General features: G+C 38.7%; 2 protein-coding genes across 2 annotated transcripts; one reads left to right on the top strand and one right to left on the bottom strand.

The window, feature by feature from the left end:
• The first annotated feature begins 1788 nt into the window (after positions 1-1788).
• Positions 1789-3654, top strand: LOC130428695 (zona pellucida sperm-binding protein 3-like). Its single transcript, XM_056756885.1, has 8 exons — positions 1789-2370; positions 2444-2565; positions 2651-2754; positions 2822-2999; positions 3063-3180; positions 3253-3338; positions 3415-3506; positions 3587-3654. Exons 1-8 carry the CDS (start codon positions 1789-1791, stop codon positions 3652-3654), a joined length of 1350 nt encoding a protein of 449 aa, XP_056612863.1.
• Positions 3655-16456: 12802 nt separating this feature from the next.
• Positions 16457-21687, bottom strand: rab38a (RAB38a, member RAS oncogene family). The gene is made up of 3 exons (XM_056756415.1): positions 21425-21687; positions 18252-18532; positions 16457-17441 (listed from the first exon to the last, which is right to left on the bottom strand). Exons 1-3 carry the CDS (start codon positions 21624-21626, stop codon positions 17289-17291), a joined length of 636 nt encoding a protein of 211 aa, XP_056612393.1. The 5' UTR covers positions 21627-21687; the 3' UTR covers positions 16457-17288.
• Between the last annotated feature and the right edge of the window lie 244 nt (positions 21688-21931).

Genomic DNA, 21931 nt, shown 5'->3' with positions numbered 1-21931 from the left:
CGACGGTGGTAGGTCTGATCACTGACGCTGATGAAACATCCTACAGAGAAGAGGTGCAGACTCTGTCACGTTGGTGTGATGAACACAACCTCTCTCTCAACATCAGTAAGACCAAGGAGCTGGTGGTGGACTTTGGGAGGAGAGACAGAGAACACAGTCCTATCACCATCAATGGGGCACCAGTGGAGCGAGTCAACAGTTACAAGTTCCTTGGTGTCAACATCACAGAGGAGCTCACATGGACCACTCACACCGAAGTCGTATTGAAGAAGGCTCACCAACGTCTCTTCTTCCTGAGACGGCTGAGGAAGTTTGGTCTGAATCGCCACATCCTCACTCGATTCTACACCGGCACAATAGAGAGTATCCTAACTGGCTGCATCACTGCCTGGTACGGTAACAGCACCGCTCTCAACCGGAAAGCCCTACAGAAAGTGGTACAAACTGCCAAGCACACCGTCGGAGGTGAGCTTCCCTTCCTCCAGGACATTTACACCAGACGGTGTGTGAAAAAAGCGAGGAGGATTACTAGAGACACTAGCCACCCGAGTCATGGTCTGTTCTCATTCCTTTCATCAGGAAAGAGATACCGCAACATCAGAACCCGCTACAGCAGACTACGTGACAGCTTCTTTCCCCAAGCATTCAGACTCTTAAACTCTTGACTTTCACAATCCACTCATTAGCACTGCACTTTATCACCCACTAACACGCGCAATTTTATTCATTGTCATACTTTAATACACAAAACATATGAATCACTGCACACTACGCACATTGTGTGTTTTCATTCGCTGCTATTTATTTAGCACATTGTGTACATTTGCTGCTGTGTATGATTATTATGTATATTACGTGTCATTTGTTGTATTCTGGTGTATAACTTGTACAGAAATGTTTACTGTGTAAATGTGTACAAGAAATGTCTGTCATACTGCCATGTTGGTTGGAACTGCACCCAAGTTTTTCACCTACTGTTGCACCTGCGTATATGGTTGAGTGACAATAAAGAGATTTGATTTGATTTGATTAATGCTTTGTAATGCTATGAATTGAAATCAAGGCACATCATAAAACACGGTCAATTTAAGAACAAATGTTCATGTCAATGTGTATGTTACATTAGCTTTACAATAATTAACAACATGTTGAATTGTACATGAAAGTCTGCTGAGACTGTTTTGCAGTCCTGTCTGGTATTCTGTCCCGTGGGCTCATGGGATATAGTCATAAACAAGTATCTAAAGTATCTGTCGCTGAGTGCATCGGAATCTGGGCGTCACCAGTAAGCCATCCGAGAATTTCTCGCCTTCTCTTTTATGAATACTGACCACTCTGACATGCTACTCTTTCCAAGTACTGTTTTCTTCTACTACATCGTATGTAAGCAGACTTATTCGGACAAAGGCGGCGAGAACAGTCATCCACCGGGTATTTCTCGCATACTGTTTTGGGAATACAGACGATAAGCCATAGTCGTTTGCCAACTGCGATTTGCCCTCTGTATAGTAAGGAAGTATGCCATTTCGGATTCAGTATACCCGTGTACGTGTGGTATAGGCCTCATTTACAAAGCAAGATTAGCTCTTACTACAAAGTACCAACATCCCGATTTCCATCTGCGTACTAAATGTCCAACAACATCCACCTGTTGCAAGCTGGATAGGTAAATGAACATGTCTGGAATAGCATTACGCCAATCACTAGAGGAGCGGAGCCATCCTGATTTCCAGATGTATAAATTTTTATGCTGGGCTTCTAATGGGTCACGGAAACTCAAGTACAGCAATGAAGGTGCTGTGGCAAGCTGGAGTAGGTTTGGTGCTGGTGCTTGCATTTGGCTTGTCTGATGCACAATGGCGAGGAAGATCAGCTCAAACACAGAAACCTAGTACATTTAGGCCTTGGTCTCAAATGCAAGTTACTCAGCAAAGTGAAACCAGAATGCCTCCGTCTCCACAAACCAACAACCCCATGCTTGTGCCACAGAGATTTCCTTCTCAGTTTTCAATGCAGACTCCTGGTGTGGTTGGTGGCAAGCCTGGTCAAGATCCTCTTGGTGTTCAGTCTAAACAGCTTTTGCAGGGTCCCATGGGAAAACTGATGTGGACCTTTCCAAGCCTACCAGAAGAACCTGTCCAGCCAGAGATTCCTTTTGAGCTGCGGAACCCTTTGTCTCCCAATAGTGTAGGGGCTCAGTGCGGCGAGAATTCCGTGTATGTGGAAGTGATGGAGGACTTCTTTGGGACTGGACAACTACTAATGGCTTCTGGTTTTGCACTGGGAGGCTGTGGACCAACAGGGCAGGACAATAATGCTAGAGTTCTCCTCTTCGAATCAGAACTGCATGGATGTGGCAGCATGTTAACGGTGAGAAGATTGATCCTTACCAAAAGTGATTTTTAGTTTTGAAAATTCTTCAGTAACATTCTTGTTTCTTTAGGTGACCGAAGATGAACTTGTTTATGTCTTCTCCCTTGTCTATACTCCCCAAGAGTTTTCAAATGGTGTTCCTATTGTCAGGAGTAGTGGTGCTGTGGTCAGTATTGAGTGTCACTATCCAAGGTACGGTTCTGGGTTCAAGGTGGATGCATTATCATGCGTGTAGTGAAAGCTCTTGCGGTGACCAACCTTTTTCTATAATCTACAGAATGCATAATGTGAGCAGCAATGTCCTGGTGCCCACTTGGTTACCATATGCAGCTACTAAGGTTGCTGAAGAGCGGTTGGTCTTCTCCCTCAAGCTTATGACTGGTATGTATGTATTATGTCGTTTCAACCTAATTTTGTAGACCTTATCAATTTTCTTTCCTTGAAACAGATGAGTGGCAGTTTGAGAGGCCTTCAAATCAGTATTTCCTCGGTGACATTGTGAATATTGAGGCCTCTGTGAAGACGTACAACCATGTACCTCTCCGTGTGTTTGTGGATCGTTGCGTAGCCACTGCGTCCCCTGATGTGAACTCCGCTCCCAAATACTCTTTCATTGAGAATAATGGGTAAGACATTTACCCAGCCTATCCTAGAAGCATTCCACTGTGTTTAACTGGTTTCTTCACCAGGTGCCTGGTTGATGCAAAGTACACAGGCTCGAGCTCTCGCTACCTGCCTCGAACTCAAATTGATAAGCTGCAGTTTCAGCTGGAGGCTTTCAGGTTCGAGCAAGTGAACAGTGGGCTGGTATGTATTTGCCTTGGTTTTGAGTACGTTCTAGTGCATTGTTTGGAAACCCTAACCCTCTTGCCTTTACAGGTCTACATCACATGCATTTTGAAGGCGGTTCCTGTAGCCACTGCAACAAATTCTGAGCAGAAGGCCTGCTCGTTCTCCCCTAATGGGTATGTTGCCCCCAAACAGCCTTTACTGGGTCAGTAGGTTGACGTTTATCATTGAGGATGTGTCTTTGTTTGGCAGCTGGGTGTCTGTGGATGAATCTGATCAGGTGTGTGGCTGCTGTGACTCCACCTGTAGCAGCAGCAGTAGTGCAAGCGATCAGGTTCTTGGAGGTACGGGTAAACGCACGGACTAACTAAGTGATTCTGATTATGGTCTTGGAAGTTTCTCACTACTTGTCTGTTCTCCATAGATCTACGGTGGGAGCAAGCATCGGTTGGGCCCCTGAATGTGAAGGAATTTGGCTTTGGTCGACTGTAATTTGAAATGGTCATGTAATGAATAAAGCCTTTTAACTGATTTATACATGGTCTAGAAGTGGTCGTCCTTCAGGAAGTCTTACATCTCTCATTTACATGTTTGCCATTTTATGGTTCTGATTTGTCACTCCAAGCCTTTTTAAAGTATGTGAGTACTTGCAGTACTTTTACTGATTTTTTTTTTTTGCTAGGAAATGCATGGTAGGTACAAGAAGCCTGTACCTACCCAAAAATAACATCCCTATACCCTGAGGTTAAATGGGTGAACAATGGTGTGGAACTTTGTTTGTGAGCTTAACTTCACACAAACTGCAAATTCTTCTTAATTAGATTTGGTTGACTTTGTTTCCAAGAATCAATGATGTTGACTTGATCAAGTTAAGACTCATTGTGGCAAAGACTCATGTAGTTTGTGAAGAACTACATGTTAATGACATTGCTTCTCTGGCAGTTACTGCAATGCATATGTGGTAAGTGGTGTTTTAATAGAAGCTAGAGTCTTTCTTGAGTGACATTGCTGAAGCGTGAAGATTAATTATTGCCACTGTACACAATGTTGCATTTAGTATGAACATGCTATAAGATTTTTGCTTATCAACTTTGTTTTTAGTTGGCAGTTGGTTTTAATAACTCAACTGACAACCACCGCGTCCAATTTCAAATTGTTTTTGCAAGGCTGCTTTCGGAGAATACACCTTTGCAATGTAAGAACTATTCTCAACAAGGCCTTTTATTGGTGGTACTTCCCGCCATCCTGCTACAAGTAGACTCTCTAAGAGTCGTGTGTTTAGTCTTATATACTCTGTAAACCGGCAGTCAGAATTTGTTGTTCCTCGATCAAATTACAAACAGGGGGAATTCTGTTCACTCAAGATCTTATACGATTGTGTTTTAACCAATCTCTACCAAGCAAGTGAAAGTAAAGCGTATTTTCACAAATGCAAAGTTCTCAACATTTGTTTGCAAGTTTCTCAAAGTGCGGGGCGGTCCCCACTGGTGGGGAATACACAATGAACAGGCGCGACAATCGGGAGGAAATTGGATCATTTTTATTAGCTCATTTATACATTGACCATACATTCAAAACAAAACAAGGACACGGTTAAATGAAGCCCTTAAATAAAACAGTTCGAGAATGATTTCACGTCGAAATGTTTATTGAAGGGGCCCAAAATTTTAATGTGGAGAGGCTGTAGGCGGTAGCGGGTATAAAAGTTATTTAATTTTAGTAATCAATTTGTTTAGGGCTTATTTGTCTTTTGCAATTTAAATAAAGGATATGAAGTCAGTGATGTGGTGCGAATAGAAAACATGTGTAACAGGACCCAGATGCTGCACAGTCTCCTAAGCATTCTGGTGACATTGTGAGTATTGGCCACAGTAAATCTACATTATGCACAAATCCTGCTGTGCTAATTGACATTTCTTCACAAACTGTCAGAACACTTCATGCAAAGCACCTGGAGAGACAGATGTGACTGATCAAATTAGAAACTAATGGTTCCACATTGAAATTGAGGTTACTTGCAATCTTGTAAAACTCCTCCTTGATGTAGAGGGGTCTTCTGTGGCCTGGGAAGGTGATAAATATGTTGCTGAATGACTTCAGCGCCAGACAAACTTATTGTGCGGTAAATGGTCCCTTATTGAGATTCTCTACATCCCCAACAGAATAAAGGAAGCTCCCACTTGTAAACCATCTCAATGTACCACAGACCATCTGTGGTACAGTGAGAGCATGGCTTCCGTCTTGTGCTGTATTTTACCTTAGTCCATCACCTGGGAATCTGTATCTCTCAATGAGATTGTCATCTCCAAAGGCCAATGGGTCTGACCTGTCCTGGAGCAGGCTAGCTTCGGAGAATAAATCACCATAGTATCTTGGCCGGGTTTAGTTTGAGCTGCTTTAATGCAACCGACTTTAGGCTAATTTCAGCCAGGACAAATAACATATCCCGTGCAAATAAGCTTTTAAATATGCATACATTTATAAATATTTAGAAAGCAAAATTCTAGACACTTAAAACCGATACACCTGTTATTTTTGTTTCATTTTAATAACATATCAGTGTTACACATTTTTACCTAACAGATTTCAGAAATCTCTTTTTTTATTTTGAAATTTTCTAATACCATGAACACAAATAAAATGTAATTATCACCACATATTTACCCCCCAAAAATGGTATGTAATGGTATGTTCATCTAAAAAACATTTTATTGACAAATCCTTCTATAAAACCTTTGGTACATAACATAGAATAAATATGGAAAGTATGCATTAGGTAAGTGTTACGCAAGTTGACAAATGGAGGATAGAAGTAACAAAACACATATAAAAACATTTAATTGTGAAATTATTGTCATTTTTATATTGTCACTGTTTAAAAAGACATGTTATACAAGCCAAATATATTAAAATCTGAAAATCAAAAATGTTTACCTGTCATGACTCGTCTTAAGTCACAACCTGATTGGACACGGTATTTAATAGGATTTATGTGATTTGGAGCTGGATCACCACTTTAATAGTTCTGCACACACTGTATTTGTATGTATGTATATATTTCTACCTCAAATAAATAGAATGTTCTAAATCAAATCAGTTGTTTTTATTGTGATGAGACGACGTGTTCTGAATTAGCCGCAGCCTTGGCTCCTTTCACAACATCATCTGTGTGTTCTGAGTTAGGTTGCATCACACTATTTCAAATATCTTCCTGCTTTTGCTGTTTGGTCATTGGCTAACTTTTAACCTTTTTGTCACTATGATTGATGCTATAAATTTCCCATTGTTGTGATGTCAGCTTTGTTTTAATTATTTAGCCCTGATGAGCTCATAGGTAAACTATACTAAAATATATTCATGGTGCCATAGGAGAACTTTTAACTTTCAACAAACAAAAGGTTTGTTGTGGAAAAAAGCTTTTAGAATAGTAAAATGTAAGAAATTATACCTATAAGAACTTTTTCTGTGTGTTAGTGAACAGCTGTCTGTCTTTATTTGAGAGGAATGAAGCACTGCAGTCATGTGTGTGTTCGTCAACTGCTCTTCGGTGTAAGTAAGAGACGTGTCAATAAGTTTATTATTCTTAGTGATCCATTGTTTTGGCCACAAGGGGGCGTAAATGTGTTGAGAGGACTTGCGCGTTCCCTCTTCTGGCTACATCTTTCATCAATTGTTATGTTGGCTTCATGCTCACAGCACATAAAACTTGCTGTCAGTTTTCTGCTCCTTGATTCTGAGTTCCTAATGGAATAAATTGATTTCAAGATTTTCAGTCTCACTGTGACCCAATAACCTGGAGAGACAATTCATCTGAGATCAGAGTATGATCGGTGTAAGCAAGAAACAGTCCATAGACAAAACACACACACAAGCACTGAAGGTTAAAAAGATAGTTCGCCCAAAAAAATTAATTCTGTCATCCTTAGATTGTTCCAAACCTGTGTCAATTTAATTTTTTCTGCTGAACAAAAAAGGAAATCTGGAACAATGTCAGTAAGCAAACTGATCTCATACCCCATGTACTGCCATGGTAGGGAAAATAAATACATCGGGAGTCAATGGGGATGAGAGCTGTTTGGTTACTGACATTCTTCCAAATATCAACCTGAGCGCGAGTAATTGATGACAAAAGTTTCATTTTTATCCGAACTATCCCTTTAAGTGAGTACATACACTCAGCTAGAATTTTATCATTTTCTAATTTGTCTTTGCAAAAATGTAGCAAACATTTTGTGCATTCAATGGGTGCCACTGGTGTTGGGTTATCAACATTCTTCAAAATATCTTCTTTAGTGTTCTACGGAAGAAAGAAAGTCATACAGGTTCGAAATGACATGATGCCGAGTAAATGATGACAGAATTTTACATTTGGGGTGAACTATCACATTAATATTGACAACTTTATGAAAATCATTACTGTAAGCACTGCAGTATGGATTATTGTTGTTTATTTTCTCACATACTCAACACTTCACCACATTAACCAGTAAAAGAAACATACTACATTATACAGTCTATCCTGTTTGTCACAGCATATAAACTCCAAATCACAGACTTACAAATTCTTTTAATAATTAATTATGAATTAAATAATTAATTATGAATTAAATATGATAAATGTATAATTTGCTAAAGACATGTGCTTTGTCTTTTTACTGATGTAATCACACAGGTTATGGTATGAAGGAGAGATGTTTTCACCTGACATCACAGGCATATTATTGAAGAGAGAATCACACCTGTGTCCAGCTCATCATCAACTCATGTCTAGACGGGCAGCATGGATTCATCATCATCTCTCACAGATTCAACTCACCGATGTCTGTCTGTCTGTCTGTCTGTCTGTCTGTCTGTCTTGTCTGTCTACCTGTCTGCCTGTCTGTCTGTGTGACTGTCTGTTTGCCTGCCTGCTTGCCTGTCTATCTACCTGTCTGTCTGTTTGTTTGTTTTTTTGTCTGTCTGCCTGCTTGTCTGTTTATTTGTTTGCATTTCTGTCTATCTAAAAGTTTGTCTGTCTGTCCATCCGCCTTCCTGTCTATGTATCTATCTGTTTCTTTGTCTGATTGCCTGTTTATCTGTCTGCCTGACTAACTGTGTATCTATATGTCTATGTGTTTACATGTCAATCTTTCTGTCTAAATGTTTGCCTGTCTGTCTGTCTGTCGATCTATGTATTTAAATAATTTCTCATGAATATCCAGATGCTCTTGCAGCTCCAGTGAGGATTGAAACAGGATTCTGATGATTATTTGCATGTAGATTTGCCTTTTAATTTCTCCATCTGCCCGGTGTGCTTTGCCTCGCAGTCTATTAACTGTTCATTCATTCTGTCTATTTCTCTGTCGTCTGTGAGCATTTGTTTATCATCGCTGATTCACTTAATTAAAACGCTTCTTTGCTGAATCTGTGGAGGTCTTTCTATTGAATCTAGAGTCAATATAAGCGGGTGCTGGGAATGTTGAAACATGTTTGGTCTTTCATCATGTTCACACTATTTTATGTTTATCAACATAGTACTTTGCACATTCTTAGTAGTGTGGTCTGTTCTAGGAGAGGCAGAGAAGTGTTTATCTTCTTGATTATTTTAAGTACTTGCACAGTGTGCACACAGTATTTATGTGAAATTATTAGTAATGAGTGAGTTCACCGATGTAGCTCAACTCAACTTTATTTATATAGCGCTTTTTACAATTTTCATTGTTACAAAGCAGCTGTACATGAGACATATTGAATACAAGTAAAACAACACAAAAGACAGACATACAAATGCTCCACACACACAATGTGTCATGGTGGATGAACGAGGTGAGACCCAAGTGCGGTGAGAATAGAGGTTTTTATTAGAAAGGGGAAAACACTAGACCACAATGGAAGAGACCACCAAGCGACAGCGTCTGCAGCCTGGGAGAAAGTCACACCCGGGGGACCCGGGATCTAGACGGCGGCTGTGACGAAGCACTCAAAGCAGGTCTCACGGTAGGCAGGGTAGCTCGCAGAGGTCTTTAGCTGGAGTGGCTGGACTGGGTCCCGTGAACAGGTGGAGGATCTCCTTGGAGGAGGAGCTACGGGGATAATTGGAGCGCCGGCGGGGAACTAGAAATAGAGGAGTTCAACCGAAAAAATAACAGGAAGCAAAACAAACTAGATATCTGAACTAACTAGACTTGGAAAAAGAACAACTAGAATGTTTAGCAAGAGCAATATGCTAGAAACAGACGACAGGACTAGACAAGGAGTCAGCACTAAGTTGTAAGCAAACACATTCAACGGACTGACAAAGAACATCAAAACACGAGGGAATAAATGAGGAAACCTATCACAATACAATGAGCAACAGCTGCGCAGCGCAACCCGCAAGCGTGAAGCGCTGGCGAAACTCGCTACAGGTGTCAGGGTGATCAGAGATGAGTGAGGGAATACCAGTGAGGGAGACACGAGGGCGGGGCTGGTGACGCGGACACCGAACACGCGGCAAACTGTCAAACAACTCCCCACGTGTTCGACATGAAACAAAGCAATGCCACGCAGGCAGAAACGGACACAGCGAACCCAGAGTCATGACACAATGTGCATACATACTTACACACATCGACATAGACACACACATGCAAACACACTCGCACACACGCACAGTGAAAGCACACATTTAAGATAAAGGAGATAGAACCACAGGTCAAATATTACACAGACTATAAATTCCTATATGCAATAATAATAATGTAAAACTTCTGAATTATAAAGCAGCCCCCCCAGCCAGGCAAATAGTGTAAAACAGTATGCAAACGGTGGCGAGGAACCCAAAACTCCAATCGAAAAAAAAAACTCCAGTTCCCCTCTGGCAAAAGCTGCTGCCTCTGCACAAGCTCGACAGTTCTTGCACAACAAGGCTAAATAAAAAATAAATAAACTTACTAATAAGGTAAATTATAGATTTAAGATTATCATTAACAATCTAATAGCTTTTGAAATTTTGTTGTGAAATCGTGTCAAGTCGCCACGTCCTTTATCCAGCTCTATCATCGCAGCTCTTGTCAGGTCACCGCTTCCCATTCTCAGCTCTGCCATCAGGTCTGGGCATGAACTGCATCCTGCGGTAACCTTGGAACAAAGAGACAAGACTGGCTGAGAGTAGAGTACAGTTCTGCACTCTTTGATGCAACAAGTACATCAGTTGTTGTTTGATGTGTTCCTGGTTCCGGTTGATCTAAATAATGCAGCCTAAACCCCTTTGAGGATTTAAATTATGGAAGTGTAGTGTATGCAAGATTAAAAAGATGCGTCTTTAGTCGATTTAGTTTAGATTTAAACTGACAGAGTGTGTCTGCCTCCCGGACAGTGCAGGGAAGAATATTCCAAAGTTTAGGCGCTAGATAAGAAAAGGATCTACCACCTGCACTTGATTTTGAAATTCTAGGTATTACCAACTGACAGGACGCCTGAGAGCGTAATGCACGTGGAGGACTGTAATACAATAGAAGTTCATCTAAATACTGCGGGGCTAGACCATGTAGGGCTTTATAAATAATAATTAAGATAGTACAGTTAAAGCGATGCTTTATAGGTAACCAGTGCAAGGTTGACAGAACCGTGGTTATATGCTCATACTTTTTTGTACTTGTAAGAACTCGAGCTGCCGCATTTTGAACCAGTTGCAGTTTTTGTAATAGGCCTGCAGGGCAACCACCTAAAAGTGCATTACAGCTATCTAGTCTTGATGTCATGAATGCATGAATTAATTTCTCTGCATATGACAGTGACAGCATATGACGTAGTTCAGATATATTCTTAAAATGGAAAAATGCAATTTTACAGGTGCTTGCGACATGGCTCTCAAATGACAGATTACTATCGAATACAACGCAAGATTCTTAGCTGACGACGAGGATTTTATGGAGCATCCGTCAATAGTTAAGCAGTATTCTTAGTTGTTATGTATGGCGGTTTTCGGTCCAGTAAGTAACACTTCTGTTTTGACCAAGTTCAGTATAAAAAAAATGTTACTCATCCAGTTTTCTACTATGCATTTCATTATTCGATGGAACTGCAGTGTTTCATGAGGCTTCGAGGATATATAATGTTGAGTATCATCTTAATATAATAAGCTGACCAATAAAATCACTGGAGTTGGTCATGTTCTCATCAATGTGCTCACAAGGAGACGTGAAAGATAAATGGCCACAGTGAAGTCAATTAAAGTTTTTTAATAGTCAAATAAATCAAATCTGTCTATGAAAGACCCCTGGAGATGTCCTTCTGGTGCCAGTGACGTATGATGATAGAATAAATATAAAAAGCACGTCTGTGTGTTTAATAAAAAATAGACCTTAAAAAATTAAGCACTCATACCTCAAATCTCCAAGCAAGAGAAGAGAAATTTGATGCGAAGAGACTTGTTTGAAGGCATACAGTATGGCTCTTATAGATCAGACAGCTGTTTGACACTAGAGGAGATGCTCTGGGACCCTTCCTGTTCTCTCCTGGTGTCATCCCGTTAGATGTTCCCATGGGAATGCTGGGACAGATGTGTGACACAGGTGCTGGATGTCTGCGCACATCTGTCCTTCAGGACCAAATGTCAGAGCCGATGATATTATCCTGAATTTCCTTTCAAAAAAGTCAAAGATTGTGATTTTTCTTATGTGTCTTAGTTTAATTAAATACGTTAATGTAAAAATATATTTTTTCGTCACTAACAGTATTCCCCCTCATGTGGTTCAAAACCGGTATGTGACAGTTTCTTCAGTGAAACAGAAGAAAAAATATATTTTGAGAATTGGTTTTGTGTTCATACAATGGAAGTCAATGTGCTTCAGTGTTGTTTGGTTGCCACACACTCTTCAAAATATCTTCTTTTGTGTTCTGAAGAAGAAAGAAACTCATACATGTTTCCCATGAGGGTGAATAATTTTGCTTTCAATTGTGTGGCTATTAAGAGGTGTGCTGTCATTTAGATTGCATGAGGTTTAGAATTGGTCATATGAGAATTGGGGCTTTCGCGTGTTAGCACTTCTGGAACTACCCAGAATCCTCGGGTGTAAACTCTTATGTCTGAAAGTGTCATTAACATGTAGCAAACTGATGTGAACCCCATGTAGGCCAATACAACATGTGACATTTTAATAAGATCCTGTAAATCATCTTCATTAAAACGAAAATCTGTGATGTAAAACAAAACATTTGTTAATCAATTCACATGACAAGATGACTTACTGAGATAACAAGACACATTTGGTACTCAAACATTTCTCTCTCTCTCTCTCTCTCTCTCTCTCTCTCTCTCTCTCTCTCTCTCTCTCTCTCTCTCTCTCTCTCTCTCTCTCTCTCTCTCTCTCTCTCTCTCTCTCTCTCTCTCTCTCTCTCTCTCTCTCTCTCTCTCTCTCTCTCTCTCTCTCTCTCTCTCTCTCTCTCTCTCTCTCTCTCTCTCTCTCTCTCTCTCTCTCTCTCTCTCTCTCTCTCTCTCTCTCTCTCTCTCTCTCTCTCTCTCTCTCTCTCTCTCTCTCTCTCTTCTCTCTTTTCCATGTATTTTGTTTGACATTACAGATTGTAAACGTAAACCATAAAGAATTGATTCTTCAGCATTCACAAGAATGGATTTTTTTAAGCTCAATTAAGCAGCAATGCTGTTGCAATCCACTGATTGTTTTAAATATTTTCTTCATCTCTTGTCTGTCAGTCTGTTCATCTGAAACTCCACCGCCGAATTTAACTGGGTGATATCACTTCATTGTTTCATAGCTGTAATGTTGTTGCAGTGTTTTTCTGGAATCCCTTCAGAGAATTATTGATTGGTTGGTGCAGCATATGATTAGTCAGGTGATCCATCCTTATTGTGATGGTACAGTATTTGGTTGTATACGTGCAGTGGCATAAATAGTCCTGTCATCTCTGAACACTATAAAAATGTTGGGTTATTTTCAACCCAGTCTTGGGTCAAAAATGGACAAACCCAACCGTTGGGTTAGGATTTACACTTGGTTTGGTTGTTTTAACCCAAAATGCCGGGTTGTTTTAGAACCTATTGTTGGATCAAATATAAATAATTTGATGTGTTAATTTAACCTAACATTTAGGTTTGTGCATTTTTTTACCCAATGTCGAGTTGAAATTTCCCAACATTTTTTAGTATATATATATATACGTATGTATATATATATACATGAAGAGACAACATCCATACTTTGTGAGATTTCTGATCTTTCTTTGATCCATCTCTGATCTTCAGAGTCTTTCCTCAACTCAATCAGAGTTTCCATGGTGACTGCCCCCAAACATCACCCAAACCAAGCCCACATGCCTTGTACACCCACCACCCTAACATCCAAAGAGGGATGCAATCAACATGTGTCAAACTGAGCTCAGATTTGTCAAGTCTGCAATCAAAAGTCAATATTATTGCAGATCACAATATGAAACATTTCTCATCAAATTTTACCACCACATTCTACATTTATTTGCATCTCTATACTCTTCGTTTGTTTCAAGAATAACACTCTCAATTGTTTATTTCTCCTGAGCAATTTTAGGAGAAACATCTCAGATTAAGTTTATATTTACACGAAACACAACTAAGAACTCCATCAAGCTGTGCTCCTGAGCTATGAAAGAGCAATATTTGAGTTGTAACATTTATGATTGTGCTGTAAAATATGAATCTAGCTATTGATCTCAATCACACACACACACACACACACACACTGTATGATGTGAAAGTGTGTTGTTAAACTGACATTTTGCTTCTTGTGGATCTATAATCCAGCTGTCAGTAGTGGTTTGGATAAAATGAGATTAATTCATCTCCTGCCCACCTTTTGTCTGTTCCTATTTCCTGACATCCCTTTTACACATGTGTCATTACTCACGGATGTCACACACAGACGCAAGTGTCAGAGATGTTTGAACTGCAGATGAGTGATCATCCACTGCGACACAAACTGCACCCACAATTATTATTGTGTGTTTATGTGTGTGTGTGCACATGGGTAAGTCACACACACACTCTCATAGTTTGACCCATGAATGTTGTCAAACATGCATCGCAATTATGTCTCAATTTTATTGTAATAAATGATTAAAGTGCATTTTTAACACAAGCGGTAACAGCATTACATTATCATTTACAGTTAACTTTTTCCCTCTTTTCATGCATGTGAGTTTCAATTATATGTCAAGCACTGCAGGTTTTGAGCTGAACTGCAATTTTTCTGTGATTTCTACTTTTTTCATTCAGCGAATAGAGAAATATCTATAGATCAGCTACTTTTATAATGACAGTACTGATTACACATTTAGCCATTTTTGTTTCTCTTTATTGATCTTCAATACACGCGGCACTTTTTCTGACTGTTTCTTTACATCTTCAGTGATTTAAATCGTTTTATCAAAAGGTAATGGAAAATGCACTGTATAATGCCTGATTTGGTAGGAAGATTTTGCTTGGAAAAAGATACTATGAACCTGTACTATTTTTGCAGCTTGTATTGTGTAGAAGTTCACTGGCCATTTAACTGACAACAAAAAGAAACAGAAACTGACTTAAAATTTTAACTTAATTCAATCAATTAATCAAAATAATAAAAAAATGATTTTAACAAATACATTTATTCCATATAGCTTTATTTTATAAATCTTGCTTAAATGTATACAGTATATACTGTATTTAAGTCAGTTTAAAGTCATTTTAATTCAAATGACGTGTAAAGCCAATTTGATTTAAACTTAAAGCACCTTTTGAAATTAAGTCTTGATTAATTTTTTTTACACTGAGGACATTTGTATTCAATAATTTCCAGCAAAATGAAGATTGACATTCTGTCCAGAAAAAATATCTATTATGTTAATCCATCTTTCTGGATGTACTTGATGTTTCAGGATTTTTGGGATTTGTTCAACCACTCAAAACGTTCTGCTAATTAAAAGAGAAACAAGAAGACAACAAGGAAAAGAGGTCAAAACCTTATAGAAGAGGAAAATAAGACGACTGTTCTCAGTGACAGCTAGACACAGTTCACTTCACCTCCTCATTTAAAACAGCTGAGAGAGAGAGGTTTGATGAAGGAAGGGCCTTGAAATGAGCGATGGACTGAAACGTCTCAGGATAATTGAGAATGAATCCATTCTTTTCCAATTGGAGAAATTCATGTCTTATCAAGGACATTCTGCTGTTGAACAAGATACTGAACAGAATAAAGATAGAAAATGAAAGAAAATCTGTGCTGATTCTAAATCCAAATCATGATATGTAATTTATGTAAACTTGTAGGTTTATTTAAATGAGCATCATGATTCTTGTAATAAAAAATCATTTTCAAGTTAATAAGTGGGCACACTTTACAGTCACATTTTCTATGTTGTTTTGTGAAATTGAGTGGATTTAACCCTCTTGTGCTCTTCATTTAAAGGTTACTCTCATAGTCTTCCTTGTCAAAAGTGACTGAAGACAACAAGAAGATTGACAGTATGACAGAAAGCACAGCGATACATTGCTCTGGATTAAAACCTTGCCAAGTGTATCAAGTTAAATAAAAGGTGTATTTGCAGAGTTCAGTGTAAATTTGGAAGAAAGTGTGAGGTAAAGGATGTGAAGAAACAGAGAAAGAGAAATTAATTCTGCTATCATAACCATCAGATCATGATCAGTAATAGAATGAGATAAAATACTATTTTTCACATCTTGTGTATCAAATCAACTCACCGCATGGCAGAGAGAGAGAGAAAGAGAGAGTTAATGGGAATGTTTTGTTCATTGACCTGTGGGTCATGCTCTAGCTCTCATATGAAATGAATCCTCCACTCCGCATGTCAGGTCAGAGTTAAATTGACCTGGAATATCTTGGAACAAATGTATTTTATTAGGAGGTGTGAAGCAGCAATCACCTATGCTGACATTTTCTGCAACACACAGTCCATTTCAATGGCAAGTCATACCGACAAAATCTGCAGAATGTTCATTCTTCTGCTATAACTGTATGCAAATGCAAATGTATGTGCAATCTTCCTCTGTCTTCCACAGGTTGGATGTATTTATGACAAGTTGCGGTCTCTTGGTTACATCGAATGGAAAATGACTTTGGGATGGTTGTGATGCTCAAATCTCTCCACCAACCGGCAGACCAACACTTCCGAGAAGATGCAGTAATATTTCACATTTACATTTATTCATTTAGCAGATGCTTTTATCTGAAGCAACTTAATTTTTTGTTGGATTTAAATCCATTTTGTGCTGTGTGAAATGTATTTAGACAACAGGCTTTATTAAAGATTAAGTTTATTAACTCATCAGTCTGGGTAAATACAAGGGTATTCACTGGATCTTCTTATATTCTGTAATAAAAAATATTTTACCATCTCACAGCCACATGATAGATAAAAATGTATGATGTTGAAAAAACAACAAACAATCCAAAACAATGTTTAACAGTTCTGGAAAATGTAGAAAACATCCGCATTAGAATTACAAAAGCAACAGCACTGAGAGATATGAAATCTGCTCAAGTTTTTTTATGCATTCATATTTTAAGGCTGGTTTGTATAATTCATGAGCAGCATGACTTTTGGCAGCATTTGAAGAAAAACCCTGATCCACACGTATAGATGTTAACTTCTTTAAGTCTGTTGTGCATAAATTATTTCTGGATAGTAAACTGAATAGAGAATATAAATAAACATCATAGACTTTAATGAAGTCAAAGAACACTAAAATGAACCGTCGGCATTTTTGAATTGGCCAAAGATTGGCCATTGGGGTTTTCTAGCCGTTTCTGTTTGCATTTTGATGATTTGGCAAAAACACACAGAGATTCTCACAGAACGCCCATATGAAGAGAAAGAATTAAAAAATAATTACCATTGACAGAATTCTCACAACTTTTAAATATTTTCTGGTCTGCAGAGTATTCGATAAATCTGTTATCATGGAAACAGAGCAGTGTCTTCGGCGTGAGACAAGAAAGAAGCGAAAACAAGATAAAAAAAAATAAGACAAGAAAATGAGACAACATGAGATGATACAATATGAGAAGAGAGAAAATGAGATGACAGCAGAAAATGTGTTTTGAGACATCAAATCTGGCTTGATGCTGGCCCACGCTGGCTGGAAATGAGTATGTGTTGATGCATGTTTGTGTTCATCAGGACGTGAAGCACATCGAGCAGGTTCCTCCGCGGCCGGACTCTTGCTGTGGTGAGATGATGTCTGAAACCTCCGACTGTAGCAGATCTTTCTCATTTGCTATTATGTGCTTCACCAGACACTGTGCTGCTTCATCTATATTAATATTCTCCTAAAGAGAGAGAGAGAGAGAGAGAGAGAGAGAGAGAGAAACATGGTTACGTTACTGTCCATGTTCACACACCTTGTCTCGAGCTGTGACTGAATTAATGAGGTCTTGATTATTCATGACCTTTCCAAAGAACTGTGACTCAGCGGAAACAGTGTTTGAAACATTTCCTGCTTGTCGTACGTCCTGTCAGCCCAAGTCATGCACGCACACACACACACACACACACCCAAACATCCACACACACAAACACAACACATATTTACACTATCTATGAAAAAGCCTAGACGGTCAGTAAAGATGTACAGTCTAGATTCACACAACAAGAGAGAATAAACAGAGTTTCTGTGTGTGTCTGTTGTAGATGACATTTCTTGTCCTTTAGATGTATTGAGTTTTGAGCTTTTTGAAATAATGAATTGTATTTCACATTGAAAAAAAGGTTTACATTTTTGTCAACATTTACTTGTCTCATGTCATTTCCTAAACCTGTCTGTCTTTCTGCTTCAGAACACAAAATAAGATATTTTGAAGAATGTTGAACCCCATTGACTTCCATTGTATGAAAACCACTGAGACATTTCTCAAAATACAGTCTTTTGTGTTCCACTGAAGAAAGACTCCCACAGAGATTTTGAATCAAAATGAAACATTTTAAGGTGAGCTATCACTTAAGTGAATTAAAAAGCTGCATATAAACTGTAGGATCACTATGGTACTGTAGTCGTTTTTTTATAAAAAATCTCTTCGCCTTAATTTATTGATGCTCTTGTCATGTATATGACTTGATTTCCAAAGTTTTTTACTCCGTACTTTGGCTGAAGTTTCGAAACATCCCACAAAGCCATTCTCCTGGCAGAACTGCTCCATGCGGATGCCATTGTTGGTCAGAACATCTCTGCCCTCGTCGCATTTGTTGGCCAGTAGAACGGCAGTCACGCGTTTGCCGTTAGATAAATTCAACTTGGCATCGAGATCTTCCTTCCATTTTTTCACGGCTTCGAACGTCGAAGGTCGCGTGACGTCAAAAACAATGAAGGCTCCCACGGCTTCTCGATAATACACTCGTGTCATGTTCCCGAAACGCTCTTGTCCTGTGAAAAGAATATACCAGATGAGAAACACGATGTGTGCCAATACTTTCATCTTACCTTTAAGACATATTTAAAATGACCCATAAGGATATCGCGGTGACAAGCTAAGGTGCTAAGGTTTTTGACACTTTTTTCAGACATTGTATAATTGAAACAGGTCACTACAAGTATTATAGGCCTACTACTAGCACGTTGACATTATTCTTACTACAAACAGTATGCTTTGAACTAGCAGCCATAGGCTACTGATAAATGAACCTGAAGTATTTTGTTCAGACATGTGAAAGATCAAGTCCAAGCGATTTTCGCTTCATGTTCAAACTAGCTTACCCATTCCGGCCCACACCTTACTCCCAATACCACCTCATCTGGCCAACATAAAGCGTGGAATGATGGCACTTGGGTGGTCCGCTCCTGTTTGCCAGATTTGGGCCACAGGCATGCCAAAGCTATTCCACATGTCAAACATCAAATCAAATAAAGCAGAGCTGACCCAAATATAAACAACAGTTCATTTCAATTCTGGCCCAGATTTTTTCCAAAACCAACACCTTTCTGTGCTCCTGTTTGACAAAATTTGTATTGAGTTTCATTATTATTATAGTGATTATTGAGTCATTAGTGATAAACATCTGGCATTAAAAAACAAAATCACTGCAGAAAAGTAAAACAAAAACTACAAAAAAATATTAACCCAGAGATACAGAACAACTACAACCTGAAATACAACCCAGCTTACAAAAGTTTGTTATAAGAATGTTCCTTGGAGGATTTTCAAAAAAATGTAATATTCAAAATGTCCGTTTTTATGTTTTAAGATCGTTCTCAGCTGACTGAAGTGGTGATCAGTGTTTCTTTGAGTTAGGCTCTTGATCCCCTCACATTTACTCTTGTACATATACAGTATGTACTTTTAAAGTGCATTTGTGATGGATATGGAAATTAAAATGTAATCAATGGTGTTGGTTGGTGGTCAGTGAGATTACTACAATGCTTACATTTGAATAAATTGCTGTGCTGCTGATCCTGAAAGAACTCTGGGAGTTTGATAGCATTTTGCAGTCTACAAACATTTGTGAAAAAATCTATATTTAAACAAAAGCAGAATTTAGACACACAGACATGAAGAATCAGTGTATGAATCTCAACAATGGTGACAATCAGCAAACGAAAACTTCATGCTGTGATGCATGCTGGGTAACATATCATAGCACAAAACAGCATTCATAATTCCCAGCATGCATGGAGGTTGATCCGTTTATCTGAATTAGTTGTTTGTTTCTCACCCTTGCTGAGATTCATACAATGATTCATGATGTCTGTGTGATTCTAAAATGTGTTTTGATAAACATGCATTCAATTTTTCACAAATCTTTGTATATATCTAAGTACAATCAAATTCCTTGATCTTATAATGTTCTTTCAGGATCAACAGCATAGCACTTAATCCAAACAAGAGAAGTGAATCAAATCACAACATCACAGTGGTTTCAATGGTTCCCTACCAATACCATTTAGGTTCACATTTGCTCTGCCATGACAAGTGCAATTATAAGTGCCATCATTCCACACGGTATGTTGGCAAGATGAGGTGGTTGGGGAGTAAGGTGTGCGCCGGATTTGGGCCTATTATTTGCTGGTTTGGTTGCTATCTTGGTAAGATGGTTTAGGTGGAGAGGGAAGCTAAAAATAACTCTCAAACCATTTTTTGTAACCATTTTGGTGTATTTATTCAGGGTATGGTTTTGGAACCTTCACAGCATACTTGTTTAAGTTGGTATGAATAAACTGGTCAAATAGGCCTAAGTATATTTGCAAAATTAACTTGTCTATAGAACAAATGGACATAAAGATATTTCATTGTGACTTTCTTGAGGATCAGAGCAGTAGCACAAAACAAATGTTTATATGCGTGAATGAAAAGGAATTTATCCTTCACACACGTGTTTCTTTTCGACAATCCACGTGATTTGGTTGGAGATTCTTGTACATATTTCCAAGGGACGGAGTTAAATCCTGGATATTGTTAATGAGGAAAAGCACATTCCAAGGGCTAATATTGAACAAAACCACAAAGTCTACTGAGCTCCGGCCTTCTGCTGTTTAACGTAAAACACTGATCCTGAACTCTCAAACCAGATTAGTGTCTGGAGATTTACAAACGTATACAGCCAGAGGGAAATAATCGCAAATTCCCATGAACATCAGCAGTTAGCAATTAGATTAGATATCACACCGCTGAAAATATTGGCTTTTACAAAACAAGTCGAATAAAATTTGGGAAATTACATCTTAACATCAAATGCAAATATAACAGGGGGCCCTATATAGTATTTATATGTTCCGCTTCTATCAGAAACACTTATGTACGTTTCAAGAGCTTTTATTTACAATGACATTTCTGTTTTCACACTCTTTTGTAAATTAATCTCCCTCACATGAGCGACTAACACGTGACCGCGCATAACACATGATCGCGCAGGGCGCTACTGCGGACCACATTGTGCAAGAGAGATTTATGAAACGAGGCACAGTTTATTAGATTTTGTCAAACGGTATTTCAAAGTTGCATAAGACAAAAAATGTATATTACTCATATGTGAATCATATAGCGTCCAATAGTTTATCACAAGGGAAAATGTCTCTCGTAACCTAACCATCCTTTGTAAATCTGTATTCTTGCAAACAAAAATATAATTCTGCATATTATTTTATTGTATATACAAAGAACACGTTGTGAATGTATAAGCATCATCGTTTTAGATTATTGTTTTTTTTTAATAGAACCAGCAACGCATAAAATGTGCAAAGGTTAAAAAAATAATGACGTATTTTAATTATCTTATTTTGAATACTTTTGGTATTGAAAATTGAATAAAGTCTTTCATTTACCAGCGATGTCCCATAGTTGCAGTCGGACGGTCTCGTGCTCGAGGCTCAAGACTTTGAGCGCGAAGTCCACGCCGATCGTCGCTCTGTAGTTCGCAGAGAAGTTCTGGTGCACGTAGCGTTTGATGATGCTTGTTTTTCCCACACCCAGATCCCCGATCACCAGGATTTTATAGAGGTGTTCCTTCAAGTGATGGTTCTGCATGGTTCTGTGAGATGGACCCAACCATGGACCCCTTGTTAGCCGCGGAGAGAGAGAAGAGAGGGAGAAACGCCCCGCAGAGAAGAAGCTTGTGACTAGTGAAGCATGAGATCCTTGCTCTGCCCTTACAAACACTCAACATAACCACACTTGAGCAGACAAATCAAAAAGGCAGAAATGTAACAATCTTTAAAACTTCTTCCCCCTTGCATTTACTTCGTCTTCCATAGGCTACGAGGAAGGCCTTGTGTAGCTATATATTGAATGTTCAAAGACTATATCAAACTCTGAAATGGACGATTTTTATT

Source organism: Triplophysa dalaica, chromosome 9 (assembly GCF_015846415.1).
Source record: "Triplophysa dalaica isolate WHDGS20190420 chromosome 9, ASM1584641v1, whole genome shotgun sequence".
Lineage (NCBI taxonomy): Eukaryota > Metazoa > Chordata > Actinopteri > Cypriniformes > Nemacheilidae > Triplophysa > Triplophysa dalaica.
Note: the sequence above shows the minus strand (reverse complement) of the source record. Positions and strands in the feature narration are given on the sequence as shown.